Source organism: Pseudochaenichthys georgianus, chromosome 15, assembly GCF_902827115.2.
Source record: "Pseudochaenichthys georgianus chromosome 15, fPseGeo1.2, whole genome shotgun sequence".
In the NCBI taxonomy this organism is placed as follows: Eukaryota; Metazoa; Chordata; class Actinopteri; order Perciformes; family Channichthyidae; genus Pseudochaenichthys; species Pseudochaenichthys georgianus.
In genome coordinates this window covers 4,641,909-4,664,199 of record NC_047517.1, presented here as the reverse complement: position 1 = coordinate 4,664,199, position 22,291 = coordinate 4,641,909, and the positions used below count along the sequence as shown (strand labels likewise).

General features: G+C 44.7%; 1 protein-coding gene across 2 annotated transcripts; it reads left to right on the top strand.

Moving 5' to 3' along the window:
- Positions 1-5,711: 5,711 nt before the first annotated feature.
- Positions 5,712-22,268, top strand: hells (helicase, lymphoid specific). Of its 2 annotated transcripts, none has more exons than XM_034100865.2 (23): positions 5,712-5,828; positions 7,025-7,122; positions 7,495-7,613; positions 7,760-7,882; positions 7,974-8,015; positions 8,114-8,141; positions 8,296-8,354; positions 8,445-8,486; positions 8,631-8,858; positions 9,271-9,453; positions 9,606-9,749; positions 10,174-10,370; positions 11,184-11,277; positions 11,854-12,015; positions 12,245-12,387; positions 12,800-12,944; positions 13,077-13,160; positions 17,828-17,947; positions 18,044-18,160; positions 18,236-18,395; positions 18,545-18,641; positions 20,430-20,506; positions 21,727-22,268. In XM_034100865.2, exons 2-23 carry the CDS (start codon positions 7,101-7,103, stop codon positions 21,813-21,815), a joined length of 2,475 nt encoding a protein of 824 aa, XP_033956756.1. In that variant the 5' UTR covers positions 5,712-5,828; positions 7,025-7,100; the 3' UTR covers positions 21,816-22,268. The 2 variants fall into 2 exon arrangements, with proteins under 2 accessions (XP_033956756.1, XP_033956755.1); XM_034100864.2 differs by lacking the exon at positions 5,712-5,828 and adding an exon at positions 6,304-6,658.
- The last annotated feature ends 23 nt before the right edge of the window (positions 22,269-22,291 follow it).

Sequence of the window (22,291 nt, the reverse complement as noted above, 5' to 3'; positions counted from 1 at the left end):
TTCTACCACACTATCCCCGACTGCCTCGCCGTTATCAAATCCCTTGGGCTTCTGCGTCGTCCCCGCTACATACACCGGGCATCCAGATGCAAGTTTTCCTACTCCGAAACTCCTATCCCTGCCATTGTTTCTGACAGACGGTCTGTCGCACGGCGATGTCGTCATCACAACAAACAACGTCATCCGACCAAACCTCCCGTTCGCTCTATCTACCTGAGGTCCCTGGCCTGTGCTGACAGTGTGCTGGTTTCTCCCTCCCTGTTCCCCCCAGCAGCTATGAACAACTACGTGACATTTATGTTGCAGAATACCCGCTCCCTCAACAACAAAGCACTACTCATCCACGACATTATCACTGACAGAAGCATTGACATCCTATGCTTAACAGAGACATGGCAAAGTCAGCAGGACTTTGTGACACTCAATCAAGCTACACCCCCAGGCTATTTGTACATCCAGAAACCCCGCTCCCTGGGTCGTGGCGGTGGACTGGCTGTTATCCACCGAGCTGGCATCCTGGTTAAAGAACTCCCAGTACCTACTACCACCTCATTTGAGTGTGTTGTCTTCAAACTGGCTGGGTCTGCTCCGCTCCAGGTTGCCCTCATTTACCGCCCACCTAAAGCTTCCACTACCTTCCTGTCTGAGCTGTCTGAGCTACTCACCTCTCTCTGCTCTATGTCTCCATCAACTCTCCTGCTCTGTGATTTTAACATCCACGTGGACTCCAGTAACTGCACATTCGCCGCTGAATTTCTCTCACTTCTGGACTGTTTCAGCATCAAGCAACATGTCCAGGGCCCCACCCACATCAAAGGCCACACGCTGGATCTGGTGTGCTCTACCGGCTCTCCGCCCCCCGACCTACAGCGCCTCGACCTGGCTGTATCTGACCATCACGCCATCCTCTTCACTGTTCCGGTCTCCCTGCCCAGGCAGCATCCCAAACGCACCATTACGTTTAGGAACATCAAGACTGTGAGTGCACCGGCCCTATCCGACCTGATAGCTACCCACATGGCCTCGGCTCCCTCCGACTCCACTGTGGATTGCCTGGTAGCCCACTACAACACTGCCCTATCCCTCAGTCTCAACGCTCTCGCCCCCATTAAAACACGGACTGTTTCCTTCACCCGCCCTGCCCCCTGGTTCACCACTGAACTCCGCCGTTTGAAGGCCTCTGGACGCCAGCTGGAGAGGCTCTCCAAAAAACTGGCCTCACAGTCCACCTCCTGGCCTTTCGTGAGCATATAAAAACATACAAGGAAGCTCTCTCCCATGCCAAGACACACTACTACTCCAGTCTCATTGGTGCTCAACAAAGCAACCCCAGAAGACTGTTCTCCACCATCAACCGCCTACTACGACCCCCTGAGGGCTTGGGGGCGTCAGGGGGCCGTAGTAGGCGGTTGGCTCCTGATCTGTGCTCCAAATTCCTCGACTTCTTCCAGGCGAAAGTCGAGGACATCCATCGGCAGCTCCTGGTGACTGGCCCTTCCCCCCTACCTGCACCTCAGGCACCTGGTAACGCACCTCAAGCGCTGCGCCTCTCCCACCCCAACCTCTCCTCCTTCTCCCCTGTGGATGCTCTCCAAGTGGCCAAACTGGTCAGCTCGGCCAAGACCTCCACCTGCTCCCTGGACCCCATGCCCACAGCCCTGGTCAAGGACTGCCTACCCACCCTCTGTCCCTACATGGTGGTCATCATCAACGCTTCTCTGGCTTCTGGTATAGTCCCCACCAGCTTCAAAATGGCCTCAGTCACCCCCATACTCAAAAAACCTGGCCTGGACCCCGACGACCTCCAGAACCACCGGCCGATCTCCAACCTTCCCTTCGTCAGCAAAACTCTGGAAAGAGTGGTCGCCGTACAACTCCATCTGTACATGTCCAACCGTGAGCTCTATGAGCCCTTCCAATCCGGCTTCAGACAGCAACACAGCACTGAGACCGCCCTCATCAAGATCACCAACGACCTCCTCATTGCTGCCGACTCTGGCCGCCTCAGCATCCTCATCCTCCTGGACCTCTCTGCAGCGTTTGACACCATCTCTCACAACATCCTCCTCACCCGCCTCTCAGACCTCCTGGGTGTCACTGGCACAGCGCTGTCCTGGTTGACATCCTACCTCCACAACAGGAAACAGTTTGTCTCCATCAGTGGCTCAAACTCACCCCCGGCCCCAGTCCACCACGGTGTACCCCAGGGCTCCGTACTTGGCCCCCTCCTGTTCACCATTTACATGCTCCCCCTCGGCCAGATCATCCGACATCATGGACTCAACTTCCACTGCTACGCTGATGATACCCAACTTTATCTCAGCACCACTCCATCCTCCCAGCTCCCCCCTCAGTCTCTCATCAACTGCCTGCATGACATCAAGACATGGATGTCTTCAAACTATCTTAAGCTGAACAGCGGTAAAACAGAGCTCATGGTTGTGGCACCCAAGGCACTGCTCCAGAAGGTTGGTGACTTCGTCCTTGAGGTCGACGGCTGCTCCATCTCCCCATCTCCTGAAGCCCGCAACCTGGGTGTGATCCTCGACTCCACCCTTTCCTACCATTCCCATGTCAAATCAGTGACCAAATCGGCCTTTTACCACCTGCGGAACATTGCCAGACTCCGACCGTCACTCTCGGAGTCGGTTGCCGAGACCCTGGTGCTTGCATTTGTCACCACCCGCTTGGACTACTGCAATGGTGTCCTGTTCGGGGTTCCCAACAAAACCCTGGACAGGCTCCAGTATGTCCAAAACTGTGCTGCTAGGGTCCTCACGCACACAAAGCCGTGGCAGCACATCACTCCCACCCTCATCCACCTCCACTGGTTGCCGGTCAAGTTCCGCATAAACTATAAAGTCCTCCTCCTGACCTACAAGTCCCTCCATGCCCTTGCCCCCCAGTACCTATCGGACATCCTCCACCCACATGCCCCACCCCGGAACCTGCGGTCTTCAGACTCTGGCCTGCTCACCACCCCCCGCACCAAACTGAGAACCTTCGGGGACAGAGCCTTCAGTGTGGCAGCCCCCACCCTCTGGAACGCTCTCCCTGCGGAGATTCGCAACATCCCCACACTGGACGCCTTCAAAAGGGCCCTCAAGTCCCATCTTTTCATCAAGGCTTTCGGCCCTTAAATCGATCTGTTGTTTTGTCTGTCTGACCTTTGTTTTGTTTTGTTTTGTGTGTGCTCGCCCCAATTCCTGTAAAGCGAACTTGGGTCCCTTGAAAGGCGCGATAGAAATCTCAGTTATTATTATTATTATTATTATGACTAACTAACGTTGTAGCCTCTATGGTTGTAGTCTAGCAGAGTGGACAAGTTGCTGTTAGCTGACAGTGAGGCATGTACGTGTCCATCAACGTGACCACGCCCTAATTTATGCAAACACTTTAAGACCTAATATAAATAAAAGGGTCGTGTTAGAAAACAATTCACTCACAGATCCATAATCATGAAGGTGGCATCTAACTATATCGATCATAAAAATGTATGGAGCCAGGGGTAGAAACATGATATTTTAAGAAATCTATAGAAATCTATAGAAATTGCTCCTTTCTGCAGCCATCGCCTATCGGCCAATATATGAACTGCAGTGTGTGGCACTTCCGTATTGGCTTCCCGGCTCTTCCCCAGAGTTTGCCACTTGGTTGCAACACACACTATGGCTGCTTCTCAGGTCGATTAAATGAAATCCTTGCTTCCCTCACTTGCGTCTTTTCCCTGCGTTTAGTCCCTCCCAGCAGGGAAGCATGGAGGGACGCAAGAGAGGCTTCTCAATTCTCAAATTTCCCCTCCTCGACTCCTCGGTCCTCCGGTAGTGACCCGGAAATGAATTTCAGCGCCATTTTGAAGGACGTCTCATTTCTCTAAATGCACACCGAGGACCGAGGATCGAGCGTCGAGGAGGCTCTCTGGAGGAGCTATAACCGAGGATACACTGATGGTTCCTCCACGGCTCCTCCGCGGATGCATTTCCAGGAACGGTGAAGGCGTGACGCACGGCCGGACTTATGCCAATGACAGCTCTGCATGCATCCCCTGGATATTATTTTAGAAACTGCTCTCATCGCAACGCGATGTTTACAGTGAGAACAGCTGTGAGGTCCTGCAGAAAGCAGAGCAGTGTGTAAAATATATCACTCAGTATAACAAGCCTACTCTCTTTATTTGCTTTAGTTTAGTAGATATCTACAAACAAAGAGTCGATATTTTTCTAAAACCATTTAGTGCTTCACATAATAAAATACACAACGGCTGTAGCCTGATTATGCTTTAGGAGCTGTAGGTGTGTGTGGTACAGTGTGTAGGTGTGTGTGTGGTACAGTGTGTAGGTGTGTGTTGTACAGTGTGTAGGTGTGTGTGGTACAGTGTGTGCGCAGATGCGGCGGACAGACAGGTCTCAGTTGGTTTGGTGTCCTCTGCTTACTTCTAATACTTGCAAATACAACTTTTGGCACGTAATTCCAATTCCCCATTTCAGCGACCAGAGAGAGGGGGGGGGGGGGGGGGATATATCCAGTCTCTGATTGTGTTATTATGAGAGTGCTCTCATACTTTAAATTGCATATATTTATATAAATATAGTTGTGTGTGTGTGTGTCCGCATCTGTAGCCTGTTATTGTCTCATTATACCACACTCTCATTGAATTCCAAGTAAATATGTGGGGGAACAATGTTCAGATGATCTAACAGAGATTATAAAATATGACAAAACACTGGACAGCTGATGCAGCTGTTGCCACTTAATAATGAACGGACGTTGCTTTAATATGACCGCTCAGAGGAGAGGAGTTCTCATTTCCTACGTACCCTACGTCTGCTGCTTCCCCTCCTCTCTCCTCGGTCCTCCGCTCGCATCTCCTGTGGGCGGGACTAAGTCTCGAGGAGGGGAGTCGAGGAGGGGAAATTTAAGAATTGAGAAGCCTCTAAGGAAACCACGAGAAGCAGGGAAATGAGTTTTAAGAGCAATGGGACGTCCTTTCCTCCGGAGCGTCACGTGAAGCGACGTCCGTTTGTGATTACGCTGCACAGCTGTTCGTCTGGCAGCAGCCAGCTCTGTACCCGTTATTTCCACAAACACCCCCGCCTCTGTTAGTGCACATTTACTGACATAAACATTAGTATCATCTGTTGTAGATCCAAATACATTAAATAAAATAAGAAGTCATTCTCAAAAAAGATAAACGCCATTCTTAAAATGTATTTAAAAGAACAATAGTTCGATTAATATTGATGAGAGTGCACAATAGGAATAAAATTCCCGTCCCGTGAGGTTCATGTATTTTCTTCACTCTGCTGGGGTATTGCTCTCATGTCAAGAAGCATCAGATCAGTGCATGCACTGCCTCGTCCAATCAGTGAGCGATACACAGTAAGGGGGCGGGGTGAGTATCTGAGGATTTCATCGGAGGATGGTCTGGTGGTTCCTCGGTTATCACTCCTCCATGGTCGCTCCTCGCTCCTCGATCCTCCGGCAGAAATAAGAGCCATGGGACGGTACTCAAGATGGCGCAGAAAAATCAACTTCCGGTGAGGCCGAGGACCGAGGAGCGAGGAAATGAAAATAGTCGACCTGAGAAGCAGCCTATATGACTCAGTGAATTATGTCCCATAACTGTCACGACTCACCACACCCCCTTAATTAAAGCAGTAGTTTGTACCCTACTCGCCAAATCATCAAGTTAGACACTCTGACCAGATTTATTTCTCTGTCCACTCTGCAAAAAAATCTATTGGCAGAAGTGCGTTCATGTTCAAAGCCCCAACAGACTGGAATACTTTACCTGCTGCGATTAGATCTCTTGCATCATGATTCATTGGGTATGTTTAAACATGCATTATCATCTCACTTTCAACTGGTTTGCACTTGTTATTGATGAAACTGATATTGATGAAACTGTCAGGGCCTAGGAATAAAAGTCACGGCTCGCCACTGTATTTGATAAATAAATTCCCTCCACAAAACCTCATTTTAGAATAACACCGGCAATTGCCTTTTGCGGGAAATATCAGATTAGGGCGGGTACATATTTCAGGTCAGAAGGGTTGTTGTCTTGTTAGTATTTTTGTGTGTGCATGGAATTCTATGTAGACGGTAAATATGACTTCACTCCTCATTTATAATCGTGTATCACTGGCTTTATCCAATTTTGATGATGGTATTAACTTCTTAAATTCTACAATATCTGCACTTTAATCACATACCACCCTATTTGACAAGCAGTAGTTTCGTCCTACATGGCGCGAAATGTAGAAGCCCCGCCTATAATACATGTACAAACGTGTGCGGCACTGCTGAAGAACATGGCGGAAGTAAAGATAGCGAGTAAAAGATAAATCTGCCCTCTCATTCCAGCTCTCCCTCGTAACGTTGGCCTAAGAAGTTCTATTGTGAAAGTTATTGACCGGATCTGAGTTCCTTGTTGTTTACCGTCTTTGGGACACGCGCTGATATTAAGGCAAAAGACCAAAGCGTAACTAGTCTGGTATGAGATAACATTTCTGCGCTTTTTTGAGAACTCCGGCCCTGTACTGCCGGATACCACATTTTGAACCGGCTTTATCCGACACTTTAGCACTGTGTAAGTCGTTTTTACGGTACCTAGTAAGGCGGCATTACACGTGTGCTTGGCTGGTGGAATCATGAGCCGGTAAGTTTACTTCGCGTCTATCAGTGTAACGTGTTGTTATATGGAGGAATTATTTAGACAATGGACCAGTGCATGCATGGTCTTCCTGTCCTGCACGATGCTCTAAACACTGAAAGCCTTCGGTGGCATCAGTTTCTTCTTTGTTGGTGCTGAACGTTCTCATGTTGTATGGGCTCTATGGTTGTATACATTGATTTAAGTATTATACGGTCGTATAGCTTAACTCTATTGTTTGTTTTTTTGTTGATGCTGAAAGTTCTCATGTTTTAGCTGAAACATGTCGTGATGTGCACAGTGACTGTCGAGGTCTCCGCTCCTCTTAAGAGCTGCCTGAGTTTTGATATTTGTTCTTACTCTTACTGACAGACCGAAGGAAGAAAGCCGAAGTGGGTCCCCTCACTGCCCCAAACCGGATGAGCCCGAAGAGCCGCTTGGAACCGCAATGGAGACTGGCGCCGCAAACGGTCAGTCACAAGGGAGTCACATCTGTGGTACCAAATGGCTTGCTTTCCTTTCCTTATACAATTGAGATTAACTGCTTGAAAGTCGACATAATGAGGAAGTGATGCAGTTTGTCAAATGCAGTAACTAATGAAAGTTGATCAACTTTGCAAAGATATGATAGTTTTTCTGAAACAAGGACAACTTTTTAAATTTGTAATGCCGTTTTATTTCTATTTCTGAAATATTTTGGACTGTTTATTTCTTGTATCTTAATTTTTCGTATGCACATTGCCTTGTGCTTTTTATGCTGCTGCATCGCAAACATTTCCCAAATTTGGATCAATAAACTATCTATCTATCATGTGTTCATTATCATTGCTCTTGCTTTGAAGATGTCAGTGTCACATCTGAGAATATGACTTCTGGAGTGGTCATCACAAAAGAAATGGAGAAAGAGGAGAAGCAGCTGATGGAGGAGGGGGAAAAGAAGGAAACAAAAATGATGGAAGAGGTGTGTTTATTTCCTTAACAAACAACTTTAGTTGTGTTAGATAAAAACTGTTTGTAGAAGAACAAACAAAGTTGGTAATTGATGATCATAGAAAGGTAGGTGAAGAACTATTCAAACTAATTAATGTATGATTATTTCTTCACAAGGCCCGGGTATCACGGGAGACGGATCCTCATGACATGCGCTTCAAGAGACTGCAGCACTTGCTTCAGAAGAGCAACATCTACTCTAAATTCCTGCTGACTAAAATGGAGCAGCAGCAGAATGAGGTGCACTGTGTAAACAGCACATGTTAGACTCCTGCACTAATTGTGTTTGCTTTGCTCTCTTTCACTGTGCTCTTCTGTCAATTCATTGCAGGAAAAGGTCAGGAAGGAGAAAACGGATAAAAAGGCCAAAAAAGTAAAGGGAAGATTTTCCTAATGACAACATTTAAGCTTAAAATTAAAAAAAACGTTTCAAATCTTCTTCATAGATATGTTTGTCTTTTTTAAATTCAGAACACAAACGGTGCAGAGCCTGAGAAAGGTGAGTGGATCTTTGATATGTGCTCTTATATATATTATTGTATTCCAATAAACACTGATCTTAACAGTTTATTTGATATGGTTTTATAAACTTGAAATCCAGATATGCATGAATATGTGTGACGTGTGTATGACAAAATGTTCTATTGAATTAGATAAAAAGAAGAGGAGGAGGGATGAAGACTACAAAATAGCAGATGTTATTTCAAAAGAAGTAAGGTCTTATTCCAGTGGTCTGTTCTGCACATTTCTTTAACGTATAATTATCTGCTCTCATTGGTTCTGCTTCATTTTTGTCCTCCAGGAAATCATATCGCAAGCTAAGAAAGCTAAAGTGGAGGAAGCGGTAATGGTGGCCTTTAGTTTGACTTTTCTGCTCTTGTCAACATGTTTTAGTAATCCAACAAGTGTAATTGGATATAGAAAAAAACGGATTAATTAAAGACGGAACATCCAGCCATACATGTGTAAACCAAACGTGTGATAACAGGACAAGAATCGGGTCCAGAGGAAACTACAAGCGGAGGATATTGAGAAGATGAGCGACTCAAACCAGGACATCAAGGACCGTCTGTCTGAGAGGGTGCGGGACAACGCCCAGCATCTCCTGGATCATCACAGGAAGGTGAACGACCAGCCGGTGCCCGCCCAGCAGCCACTGCTCTTCACCGGGGGGGTCATGAGGTCGTACCAGATCGAAGGCATCGAGTGGCTCAGGGTGGGTACTTGTCGAGGTGGCTTGTTTTTCCAGTTAGTACGTAAGACCTTTCTGGTTGGTTTTGTTAGAGCGAGTCCCACACTTGGTGAGAATGGGACCTGCCTTTTGTATTGCTTTCCTCATTGGCTAAGGTTAGCATACCAAGTGCCATGGTAAATGATATTTTGGCAATCGTAGCATTTCGGCTTGCCTGTAAGGTAAATTGCCTTCTGCATCAACTTTCCTTTTCTTGAGCGAGTTGGTAGTCTATTATTACCCCATCACTCATATACAGTGCCGCTGCTGAAATAAAGAAGCTTCAGTTTGCATGTAACAAAACCAAGATGCATTTTAGGGACCCCGTATGTCTGTACAGCCTCATATCATTTTGTAATTAAGAGTAAAGCAGGAGTGTATGTGTTCCATCCATCAGATGCTGTGGGAGAACGGCATTAACGGGATCCTGGCAGATGAGATGGGACTGGGGAAGACCATCCAGTGCATCGCTCACATCGCCATGATGATAGAAAAAAAAGTGACCGGCCCCTTCCTTGTGGTGGCCCCTCTCTCCACTCTTCCCAACTGGATCAACGAATTCAGGCGCTTCACCCCAGAGGTAGGAGACCGCGTTGCTGAGAGGAAACTAAAGACCTTGACTGCTTCCTAAAACATAATTGAAATAGTTTTAGTTTGCAGCTAACCCTGATGTTAGATCTGACAGGATGATGTCTGTTAAGTGCTGTTGTTGAGTATTGGTGTTTTTGCCAGGTGTCTGTGCTGCTTTTCCACGGTCCCCAGCCGGGAAGGGCCCAGCTGCTTAAGCAGATCCGCAGGCCCCAGGGGCCCCTTAGCGTTTGTCCTGTGGTTGTCACCTCCTTCGAGATTGCCATGATAGACAGAAAATACCTGCAGGTAGGATCGCTGTGAATAAATACTTTTTATATATGACAGAAACATGCATGTTTTCTAGGGACATGATGTGCAATTATATTATAATCATAGTTTTGTTCTCATTGCTTGAAATACTCATAATGCAAAAAAACATTTAATGCATGAACAACAAGCATATAACTATTTTCCACATTTCTACATTGAACTGCAGCCATACTTCTCATTGTATATATGTGGGACTGCTGCTGACTTAAAACAAGCTTTTTGAATTGGGGGATGGCAGTTTACTCGTTTAACAACCTTCCACAACATGTATTTTGGGATTAGTATTGTTACATTTACTAAATGACTAAATTTAAGAGGCCGACTGCCCCTCCGAAAACGCAGGCTTTTGGTATTCTCATTATCTTGATTATTGTACAGTATAATATATGTTCTGCTGCAGCGCTTCCAGTGGAAGTACCTGATAGTGGATGAAGGCCACAGGATCAAAAACCTCAACTGTCGGCTGGTGCGGGAACTGAAGCTGCTACCTACGGACAACAAGCTGCTTCTAACCGGCACGCCACTGCAGAACAACTTGGCTGAGCTCTGGTCGCTTCTCAACTTCCTGCTGCCTGAGGTTTTTGACGACCTCAAGAGGTTTGTGCACTGAAGAACTCGTCACCATGTTCCTGGGTTTTATTTATTGTTGCTGACTTCTGTAGAGAAAATAAGTAGGATGCTGAATGAAGTCTGTAAGTTACAAGTTTTCTCATCTATCCAACAGTGCTGCTGGATAATACTTTTACACTTGTCCCGCTTGATTAAGAGCCAGCCGCCAAAAACGGCCTGCAGCAGAATTCTGACTTGTTAGATGGTAAATGGACTGCTGGCCACTGAAAGCGCTTTCCATTCACACATGTATGCATCAACTGATTGCAGCGCTGCCATACATCAATCTTCCAATGTTCTGAAGGTCATTACCAATGTTAGAATAACATTTTGGCCTATGTTTATTTGTATTGTTAATTATTGCCCTTTTTTATTGTGCAAGGAAAAAACTATTTTATAAAAAACATGAACTGTCTCTCAGCCCTTCATAACACTAACTTTTAATTAGCACAAACTCCTAAAATGTAAAATGCTCCCATTGATTGGGTAATCGTTAAAAGAAGGTTACTTTTCATGTCAACACATATGAAATGCAATTTTAGAAAGCTGGTTTGATTGTCGACTTCTCGGGGAGTTTGTATTTCACTCTAAGCACACAGACCACGTCGCTCTGCGGACACACTGCAGACTGACTCAGCAGCAACACTGCAGCCAAAGCTTTCACATTGTGGAACATTTTTCCCACGGAAATGATCAGTAAGAGAAAATAGGGCTTACATCGACCTCGAGGCAAGTTCTGCTGCTGTTCATTTGGAAGTGGTTTATCAGGTTTAACCTCTTGTTGACTTGTTTACTGTGCAGCTTCGAGTCATGGTTTGACATCGACTCCATTGGTGAAGCAGAGACTGTGGTGGCTACTGAGCGCGAGCAGAATATCCTGAGCATGTTGCACCAGGTCAGTCCTCCAAACCATCCCAACCCCATAACTGTTGAGAAGAGAAGTGTGGTTCTGCAGAAGACCTTGATGAATACAAATGTTGCTGAAAGGGCTATTTTTTTTAACAGCAATCTGCTGATACCATACATATCACCATTTAGGGGTAACCATTTCATGTTTAGATTCTGTAAGCAAGGGCATTAACTGCCTTTTCTATTTTCATTTTAAGGAAGACTTTCATAGTACAGCAACTGGACCACCATTTACATGAAATCCCCAAAAATAATTACTATCTTGTCCAATCAGAATGTAATATGGCTGTACTCAAGTGTATGGACAACGCACACAGCCTTGAGGATGACATCTATCTAAACACAAAGTGCATCAAGTCTCAAACGTGGAGCGAACATGAGGAGTAAAGCACGGACATGATGGTTGTTCTGATTCTTTCCTGTCCTCAAGAAACAATAATGCATTATTCTGTGATATAAGATGTAACTCATTATTTATTGTTGCATTTTTATGCATTCAGATTTATAGATGACACACTTGGTTTAGGCTTTGTGAATTTTCTAAAGGTTTACCCTTGTTCAGATTCTCACCCCGTTCCTGTTGAGGAGGCTGAAGTCCGACGTGACGCTGGATGTTCCTCCTAAGAAGGAGATCATTGTTTACGCTCCTCTGACGGACAAACAGGAAGCCTTTTATACCGCTGTGGTCAACAAAACCATTGCAAAAGTGCTAGGCCAGGAAAAGGTCTGTATGACTGTGTTCAGTCCCCACAGCTACTGTGAGATGTATGTGTTGAATGCTGGCGTATACAAGTCTGGCTTAAGTCTTCAGTCAGAAAGACTGCAGCAATCCAAAAGTTAAGGGTTATACAACAAGGGGTATGTTCCGTGTTGGGGGGGGGGAAGGGGGGTAAAACCATACCGCCATGGTTAGTGACCACACTTGGGTCTTCTCTCTGGGTATATGCATGCAGGCGGAGGCTCCTGTCGTCCTGGCTAAAAGTGGCAGGCCAAAGCGTAGCAGTCGGAAAGAAATAGACTATCAAGAACGTGGTGGAGACACACCTTATGACCTGGAGAAATATCTGGAGAAGGTCCGCAAGGAGCTGGATCAAAGGTAATCACTGCCGAGACACTCGTGTGATTATAATACAAATATATTTGATTTCTTTACCCTTTTGTAATGTCATTTATTCTCATTGATCTGTACAGTGTGATTTTGGTTTTCCTGCGTGTCCATATATGTTGTAACTAGGGTTGTCAATCAATTAAAATATGAAATTGCATGATTTCCGTAGTTATCTCTGAATCTGCCGTATGCTCAGCCACTGAGTGGTGTTGACACAACGTACTCCAGTAGTGACTGTATTCACATGGACAGTAAATCTAACTTTTGAGCTGAACTGTTTTTTCTACATCCAAGGCTTTTTTCTGCTCGCCATCCCCAGCGTTTCTGCGGCAGAGCTTTCTGATTTAATGAACTACAGAGCGGTTTGAGGGTCACAGTCTAACCCTCTCCTCTCCCCCAGTTCCGCTCCAGTGCTGGAGATCCAGAGCCCACTCGATGCACAGATCAACCTGAAGCTGCAGAACATTCTTATGCTGCTAAAAAGATGCTGTAACCACCCGTACCTGGTGGAGTACCCCCTGGACCCCGCCACACAGGAGTTCAAGGTAATGTTACTTGGAGTACTACCAAAGGAACAGGCAGACTGTTTTTTCTAAACAAACAGAATGAAGGGAGATGAACAGAATGTATTCTCAGTGATATTGATTATGTTTCTTCACATTCTGTACGTGCTACAGATCGACGAGCAACTGGTACAGAGCTCCGGGAAGTTCCTCATACTGGACAGACTGCTGCCTGCCCTGAAGACACGGGGACATAAGGTGAAACAGGAGGACACCAGTACACACTGGAGGATTAATTTAGTACTTCAAATTAACCAATGACAAGAAGCCCTACTTCTGTTTCTACAACAAAAAACCCTTGCAGATTTTGTAATTTCACCCACTTACAAAGAAATTAACAGTCTATAATTTTAATGGTAGGTTTATTTTAACAGTGGGAGTAAGAATATCAAAAAATAAAATCCAGAAATAGACATTATACAACAGATACAAATTGATTTGCGTTTAACTGTCGGAAATACATATTTGACCCCCTTGTAAACATGTGTTAGTACTTGGTGGAGAAACCCTTGTTGGACGCACAGAGGTCAGATGCTTCTTGTAGTTGGTCACCAGGTTTGTGCACATCTCAGGAAGGATGTTGGTCCACTCCTCTCTGAAGATCCTCTCTAAATCCAGAAGGTTTTGAGGCTGATGCTTGACATCTGAAAGCTGCAGCTGCCTCCACAGATTTTCTATGGGATTAAGGTCTGGAGACTGGCTAGGCCACTCCATCACCTGAATGTGCTTCTTCTTTAGCCACTCCTGTGTTGCCTTGGCCGTATGTCCAGGGTCATTGGCCTGCTGGAAGACCCCTCCATGACCCATTTTCAGTGTCCTGGCTGAGGGGAAGGAGGCTATCTCCCAAGATTTTACGGTATAAGATGGACCTTTATTAATCCCCGTGGGGAAATTCAGTTGTACAAGCAGCAACAGGGTAAGCGTGAAAAACAGGACGGCACAGATAAATAAAATCCAAGAAAAGAAATTAAAGCCGCGCACATCCTCTCCTCGATGCGTAAGTCCTCCTGTCCCCTGAACAGAGAAACACCCCCAAAGCATAATGTTTCCACATCCACGCTGACGGGGGGGATGGTGTTCTTGGGGTTATAGTCAGCATTTCTCTTCCTCCAAACACGTGTCGAGTTGATGCCAAAGATCTCGATGTTGGTCTCATCCAGTGGTTCTCAAAGTGGGGGGCGCAGAGGCATGCAAGGGGGGGCGTGAGAGACTGGGAGGAAAAATAATTATAAAAAAGATTTTTAAAAAAAAAACATTTGAAAAATTATTGATTCGAAAATAATATGATGCAGTACAATACTATTACGTCTGGGTCTCTGTGTTTCATTAAAGTTCGACTCTGTGTGGGGGGGGTGGAACGAGCCATTCTGTGTGCACGAGAGAGAGAGAGAGAGAGAGAGCGCACCGGTACTGGAGATCGTTGTTGTTAGCGTCTGTTGCTAGCGAGCTACGCTAACGGATATAAGGAGTTTTTTCAACAACAAAGTGGAGGAGAGTCCTCTCCTGTCAGACTGAGAGGCTCGGGGAACTAAAGGACTCTGTGTTATCTCAGTGAGTCTCAAATGTTTTGGTCACCATTAATGTAAACAATTATTTCCGAGGCACACGTTTATATGATCATTATAGTTATACAAAAATAAGAGAATAAATGAAAAAAAGATATGAAAAACTATATGACAGTAAAAAAAGAATAAAGTTTAAAAGGGTGATTTGTAAAATATCCATAAAGAAAAAGTAAATCTGTTAACAATTCTGTTTCATATGGGTGTTGAGAGATATATCCATAGATCTCTTCATTTTTTTCTCAATGTGCACCAGATTGATGCTTTTAACTTCAATATTTAAAAATAAATCTTCCCGGGGGAGCATGCCCCTGGACCCCCCTATGTGAGGTCCACACACCACCTGTAAAAATAGCACTTTACCCCTGCTTACACCTACAGTATATGCCGTAAGCTGCTTATCGAGGCTTCATTGTAACAGTCCACTGTAGCCCGGTACATTAATGGGAAACCCTAAATGTTTGAGCACCCTCTATGAAACGTCAAGCACCCCCAAAAGAAATCTCTGGCACCGCCACTGAACCTGACTATTTGTGTTGGGGGGGCCCCGACTTATTTTTTTCTCGGGGGGCCTGACAGAAAAAGTTTGAGAACCACTGGTCTCATCTGACCACATCACATAAAGTTAGCCTATCATCCATCCTTACTATGGCATTTGCCACTTGATTGACGCACAGGTAAGCCGGTCTGAGATCTCATCTTTTCTAACACGCAGTTCACCACGCATGGCTGCAAATCACCGACGAGCTGATTACTTAGTTAGCCAATTTATACAATTTTACTAAAGAAAGGGTATAAAATGTACTGAGTTGCATTGTGCCATACGGGTGCATGCAGTTATGAGGGGGCCTCATCTAAAGCGCAAATGCGGCGCACTATTATGCGCTTATGCGGCGCGATTAGTGTAAATGTGTGCCGTTTAGTCCACTGTGTGTGTATATTAGGGATGAAACGATATATCGGATATCGCGGTAAATAAATGTCTCAATACCTTCGTGAGACTGACAAAATCTACCGCGATTTTTTTTTTTTTTTTTCTTTTTTAAACCTTTTCAACCAGATGGTCCCATTGAGATCATCGATCTCTTTTTTAAGGACCTGTCTAATATGGCAGCAAGTAGGTTACAACATGAACATAAAACAACAGATAACACAAAAGGACATTGTATTTACAGGGCTACATGTACATACCTAGAGACATTGACAAGTACCAACAGTATATTTATATCTCGCCCTGTCAATAAGCCTCACCTTCTTGGCAACAACTGTATTGTTTTTGAAGTGGTGGAGAGACAATGCAGTTTTACCCACTGCTGTCACCCATGGCCAAAGCATATCCCTCTGACCCAGCAACATCAGTACCAAGCAAGAGAGGTTTTTCCACAGCAGGGGATATTGTGAACGCCCAAACATCCCAGCTTCTACCTGGAAATGTGGACATGCTCATATTCCTAAAAGCTAACCTTGATGATGCTGAGTGAGTTAGAGTTGAGTTACTTGAAAAAGTGAAACTTGATTTATTCTATTGCCGGGTCTGATTATTATATTGTTGACACTTTAAAATACTACTATCTTACTAAAATGCAGTACAAATCAGATGCATTATTTAATAAAGAAAAAAAAAAAGAGAAATTCACATATTTTTTTCCTTTTTTATTTTTCAATATCGCGATAAATATCGTACCATGGACTTTTTATCGCGATATTATCGTACCGTGAGTTGTTGGTATTGTTACATCCCTAGTGTATAAGTGGCGCTGTACTTTCGCCACAAAATACACCAAACGCAGCGAAGAAGACCTCCCGAGCATGGTTGCCTGGTTGCCCTTCTGTTTATTGTCCGCGGTGGATTTAGCAACATGTAGTTCTCCATGTCCATTTGTTGCTAATGGTTGTGGTAGAGGAGCTGTAGATTTGGGTGAGCAGCAGAGCTCTGGCTGTTTCAGCGGCCTCTTTTTCTCCCTCCCCGAGGCGAGCATGTGTTCCTGCTGTAAAAGGAAGGTGCACCCACTGCCACTAATTCTGAGCCTGGTTGTCCACCAACAGATGAAAAACACCCACCTCTCCGCCTCCAAGGACGAGGGAACCATGCGGCAGATTTTCCGTTAGAATCTTTTTCCGCCGGTCAACATGTCCGTTAAAGTTTTAATCTTCCGGACAAAATTAGAAAAGTGCCGGTTGTCAGGGAATAATTTGGCCCTACATGTTTACCTTTTGCCCTCTGACGCAGCTGACCAGCCGTTATCTCCAATAAGGAGGGGCTGTCCGAGCCAGTTGTTACCAGTTTATGGCCGGGCAACTCTCGGTGAGATAGTTACTGTTGTGGGACACCTGGAACACATCCTTCTCAGAGTGTAGATGACCCAGAGCCACATGACATGTCTTGTGAATTCTCCGGCCGCAGCTCCAAATAAACAGTCAGTGTTTGCCATCAAAGCTCCAGCTCTCCTTGTGTCTCTGAGTCCTGACTCTCCATTACTACAGAAGTTTCCTCCACACCCATAATAAACGGAGCCTCTCTTTTCCTCCTCCTCTCCTGACAGCCCGTCAGTATCCGTCTCATGCAGCTAGCTGATCCAGTAATGAGTGACCAGACAGTAAAAATAAACATATTCATAACTAGTTTAGGTAGTTTGAGAGGTAATTAAAGTGTGATGATCTAACTTGAAGTGTGTGTTTTTCTCCGGTCACCACTCCATCACAGCGGGCGGAGCTGCAGGTGATCATCACGTGTCTCCGTCAGCAGGAGCTGATCTCTCTCTCTCTCCTGTCCGATTAGATTAGGGTGTGCAGGAGAGGCAGGGAATGATCATATAGGGCGTACACACAGAGCCGTTTGGCCCCCCAGAGCGTTCCGTCCATCTTGGGACCCGTTATTGTTTGAGGACTCCGTTTCCGCGGTTCCGTTACGGCCTTGTGTGAACGAACCGTCCATACGATAGAGAATTATAGCGGATAACACCCATTAAGTCTCTGTGTAAACAGAGGACAGCTCTTTAGTCTTGCCCATGGTGAAGAGGTTGGAATCTGATTAATTCTGTGGATAGGTGTCTTTTATACAGGCAACAAGGTGATATTAGGAGTACTTTTTTAAAGGAAGAGGACTTATGCAACCGTTCTGTGCCAGAATTCTTATATATATCAATAATGATCACACAGTATGATTTTTATATTAAAACATTTAGGGATATTCATGATGCGCAGGCCTAGCCCCACCACTCCTATGTATGTATCAAATATAAGATTTATAGAATATTTGCATTATCATGGTCGTACAAAGAATTGATTGATGTGTGGCTCCAGGTTCTGATTTTCAGTCAGATGACGTCCATCTTGGATCTTTTGATGGATTACTGCTATCTGCGGGGCTACCAGTACAGCCGGCTTGATGGCAGCATGTCCTTCTCTGAAAGAGATGAAAATGTGAGTTTTGACAAGTGTAAAATGCTAAGCATTTATATTTAACCAATAAGGATGGTGTTTCTGTCATTACTAACTATCTGACCCTTTTCTCCCCAGATGACCAAGTTCTCCAAAGATCCAGATGTATTTCTGTTCCTGCTGAGCACCAGAGCGGGAGGACTTGGGATCAACCTGACCGCTGCTGACACTGTTATCATCTTCGACAGTGACTGGGTGGGTGCAGGATGATGTCAGATGTTCCTTAATATTTGAGTGCTGGTGTGTGCTAATGCTTCCATCCCCTCTCAGAACCCTCAGGCTGACCTTCAGGCCCAGGACCGCTGCCACAGAATCGGACAAACCAAACCAGTGGTGGTGTACCGGCTGGTGACGGCCAACACCATCGACCAGAAGATTCTGGAGAAGGCCTCAGCCAAGAGGAAGCTGGAGCAGATGGTCATCCACAAAAGTGAGTGGCTTGACCTTCATGTGCTGCCCACACCTCAGGCACTGCAGCACTACATTACTATTGCTGATATACTACATATAACTGCAAGCAATGTACTGAGTTCTGAATTTTCTTTCAAATGTGGACTTGATGATGTTTCTCTTCCATAGATAAGTTCAAAGGTGCTAAGGCGGAGCTGAACCAGAGTAAGAGCTGCATTGATCTGGATGAGCTGAGGGAGCTTCTCAGAGCCAGAGGCATGGAGAAGTAAGACGCCACCTCTTCAATGTTAAGATAATGTGAAGGAGAACTCAACAGTGTAGAGCAGGGATCGGCAACCACCGTAACCAGTGGCACACTAGGAATAAGTGTGCAAAATATTTAAATTTTATTTTCGGATCCTGAACGAGACGGCCGCCAGAGCGCGTCTCCCCGTTACCTGCAGAAGGAAGCCATGCACGCAACGCAGCCCCGCTCTCTTTTAACTCCAGGCGACTTTTTTCCGCTTTGCTCCGTGGTGCTGATCGTTTCACCACGGAGGAAAGCACTAATGGCGCGTTTCCACTGCAGGCCTCACTCGGCCCAGCTCACTTTAATGCTGCGCTTCCATTACAGTTTAGGAACTGGGTTAGTTACTATAGTAACGCAGTGTAGGCGGAGCCATGACATCATCTTCAATGAGCGCCCCAAAAAACAACACAGCCGTTAGCTCTTAGCACTCAGAGCTCACAGCTCTTCATATCTGTTCAGAAACTAGACAAAAGTTAAACAAGTACAAACCACAGACTGCCTGTGTCATGGCGAATACAGTCGCTGGTTTATTTATGTCTGTATAGGCCGTTATTGTGAGTGTGGACGGTCGGAGCATATACAACGTTAGCTTAGCCAAGCTCCATTTAGAAAACACGTATTTTAAAAGGTTTTTCGCCTGCCGTCTGTCTGCAGACTTGTCAAAGCATTAATTCATGGTTTTTACTAACCGGTATCAGTATGTTGTTACTTCGGCATCATTTAGAAACGTGTATTGCAATTAAATCACGGTCAAATATGTTCATCTTGTTGTAGTTGTAGCCCCCTTGCCAGCGATTCTCTCTAGTTTAGCATACTCAGCCCGACTCAGCCTGATTGTTCCTGGCCCTAGAACCACGATTTAGTCGGGCCAGAAGAAAGGTGAAAAAGTAGCCCCGGGCCAAAACTAGGCCAAGTGGAAACGCAACCAAAAACGGGCCCCGCACGGCTCGGCACGCTTAAAGCGAGCTACCCGCTGCAGTGGAAACGCGCCATAATTGCATTACCCATAAGGAGCTGTACAAATGCCGCAGTTTTTGCGTGGCTGTGTCTTTAGTTGAAAGCCCAGTGGCGATCTGCTCATCTCTCATCGAAATAATATGCTACAAAGGGGCGGACTGGCCATCTGTGTTCTGGAGAATCACAGAACGGACGATCGTCCTTATTATTATGCCGTTCAAACCATTATTTAAATGTTTATGTTTATTAAGGATCCCCATTAGCTTTTGCTCTTGACAAAAGCTACTCTTCCTGGGGTCCGACACTTAAAACAAACAACAATAATACAGCAACATTCAAGACATACGTCCTGACATCATTAACAACATTAACAATCACCAATATCATCAACAATCTCCAACATCATCAACAATGTCATCCACTTTCAATATCAATCTCAGCCAAGGATGAGTGCACAAGACACCCACCAGTACAAAGTATGCGATCAAATTCAATTAGGGTTCACAGCTCTCAGGGTACATGGTCATTAGTAGATGGCCCTTCAATCTCTTCTTGTGTGTTAAATTCGGCATCATGGAAGTTGTGCTGACGGGTCCACACACTGCTTCCCCGCAGCGAGGCTCCCCCGCCCTCCTGTTGACAGTTCACGAGCGTTGAGCTACTGACCCCCCCCCCCCATTGACCCATTGATAATACACGATCGTCGCCACGCTGATAAAACTTATTTTTTTAATGGGACTTCATATAAAAAAACGTTGCCGACCCCTGGTGTAGAGTAACGTTTGTCTGTTCGTTTGTCTCGCTCAGGGAGGTGAAAACATCAAGGGGGGAGGTGATCAGCAACAAAGACCTGGAGCTTTTACTGGATCGCAGCGACATGCTGGGTGAGGAGAAACACCACTACACAGGTCACACTCTTGTCCTTATTTCAGAGGATAATGTGGGAGTGATTATTAAAATATGATCATGCAAAAGCACTTCAGTCGGCACAATGTTCAATTAAAAGTTGAATATCTCAAACAAAAATGCTGTTGGGCCAAATACACTAAGGTGATCAATATGATAGAATGCTAAAAATCTATTATCTTACTATCACAACGACATTGAAAGTTGTCAATAATCAGCGAATACAGAATGTCTAATGTATCCATTTAATAAAGTAGAAATGTTTTAAAGGCCTTTATTCTGCTTGGGCCCTTTGGTGTAGAGTTAAGCAGAACATGTGACACATTAAACTCAAAATGTCTGTAGTTGTGGTGCAGAACCAGAAACTATTGTTGTCCCAACAAAGAGTTTTTTCATTTAGTCATTTTAAGGTGTCAGTGTTTTCATCATATCAGAAGAAACTTATATTTAACCATTTCTAAGAACCAAATTGGACTGAAAACCACTGATCAACATTCTGCGCTTGAAAAGTAAAGAAATTCTATTAAGAAAATTGTAATGACAGAAATGTGCTTTTCAAAACTTCGGGTTTGTACAGGGTCAGTCTCCCTGGGTCAGTGATCTGTTTTTAAATGGAAAACCATGATATAAGATGATAAGATAAGATGGACCTTTTTAATCCCCGTGGGGAAATTCAGTTGTACATGCAGCAACAGGGTAAGCGTGAAAAACAGGACAGCACAGATTCACACAGATTAATGAAATCAAGATATAATGATAATAATTATAATAAAAGACTGAAATAGGAGATGAGTAAAATAACTGTCAGCATATATACATATTTGGTCATAAAATTATGAAGTACAAAATGAGTTAAAGTGACAAGTGAAAATGTACATATAGTGACATATCTATCTATGTAACTTTAATAACCTAAATATTAATAGCTGGCGTCGAGAGCTGTGCCGCACTACGTAGTGTAAACATTACTACTGCCACCTTATGTTTGTGCTGATCAGTTTCAAAAGAGGACCTGATGTGTAACGGAGGGTTTTCTAGGGCGCCATGTGTAAAGACTTTAATGTTGGTCATTAGGGTGATGTGAACATTTTTTAAATGTGTCATGTTTGCGTTGTCCCTTTTTTAATTTACTGTCTTAGTACTTAGTCATTGTTTTTTCTAGTGAGCTGAAGTAAAGTTTTGTTCTCTGTACTTTCAGACAAAGGGAAGGGGAGCATGAAGAAAGAGAAGGGGGGAGTGTTCAGAGTGATGGATGCTGAAGACTCTTCAGAGATCCCTTTGATCTGAAAACACCTGCAAGCTATTAAAGAAAAACTAAAGTTGCACCTAGATGGCTCTTAACCGCCGTCCCTTCCTAAAACTACTGTCTGCAGACAGTATTGTTTTCCTTTTGACCTGCCTTGATAGTCCTCAGTCATGGTCTTTTTTTGTAAACCACTACCCTTTTAATAACTATCATTTGGGATTTTGTTGTCTGTCAATGACGGTTGAGAATTTGCATGTGAAAAGAAGAAAACATGGTACGGTTGGCTTTTCTTGCTGGCAGTTCATCAAGACTATCAGAAGAAACTAAGTTTCATTAAAAGCAGTACAGCTGTTCACAAGGTCTGTGCATCTTTTTCACAAGACAAAGCTGTTTTAGTCCTGGCTTTTCTTTTGGCCATTCACAACAATGTTTTAATCAAAGCACTTTCCTGTAGCTTAAGAGTACAACAATAAAAATAAAAATGATTTGCTTACTTTATATTGTTTTTTTCCAAGCA

Excerpts from the sequence above, each read along its gene's own strand:
- hells (XM_034100864.2), top strand. Across the intron at positions 8,487-8,630 it reads AAGCTAAAGTGGAGGAAGCG|GACAAGAATCGGGTCCAGAG; the intron begins GTAATGGTGGCC and ends GTGTGATAACAG. Across the intron at positions 20,507-21,726 it reads GGATCGCAGCGACATGCTGG|ACAAAGGGAAGGGGAGCATG; the intron begins GTGAGGAGAAAC and ends CTGTACTTTCAG.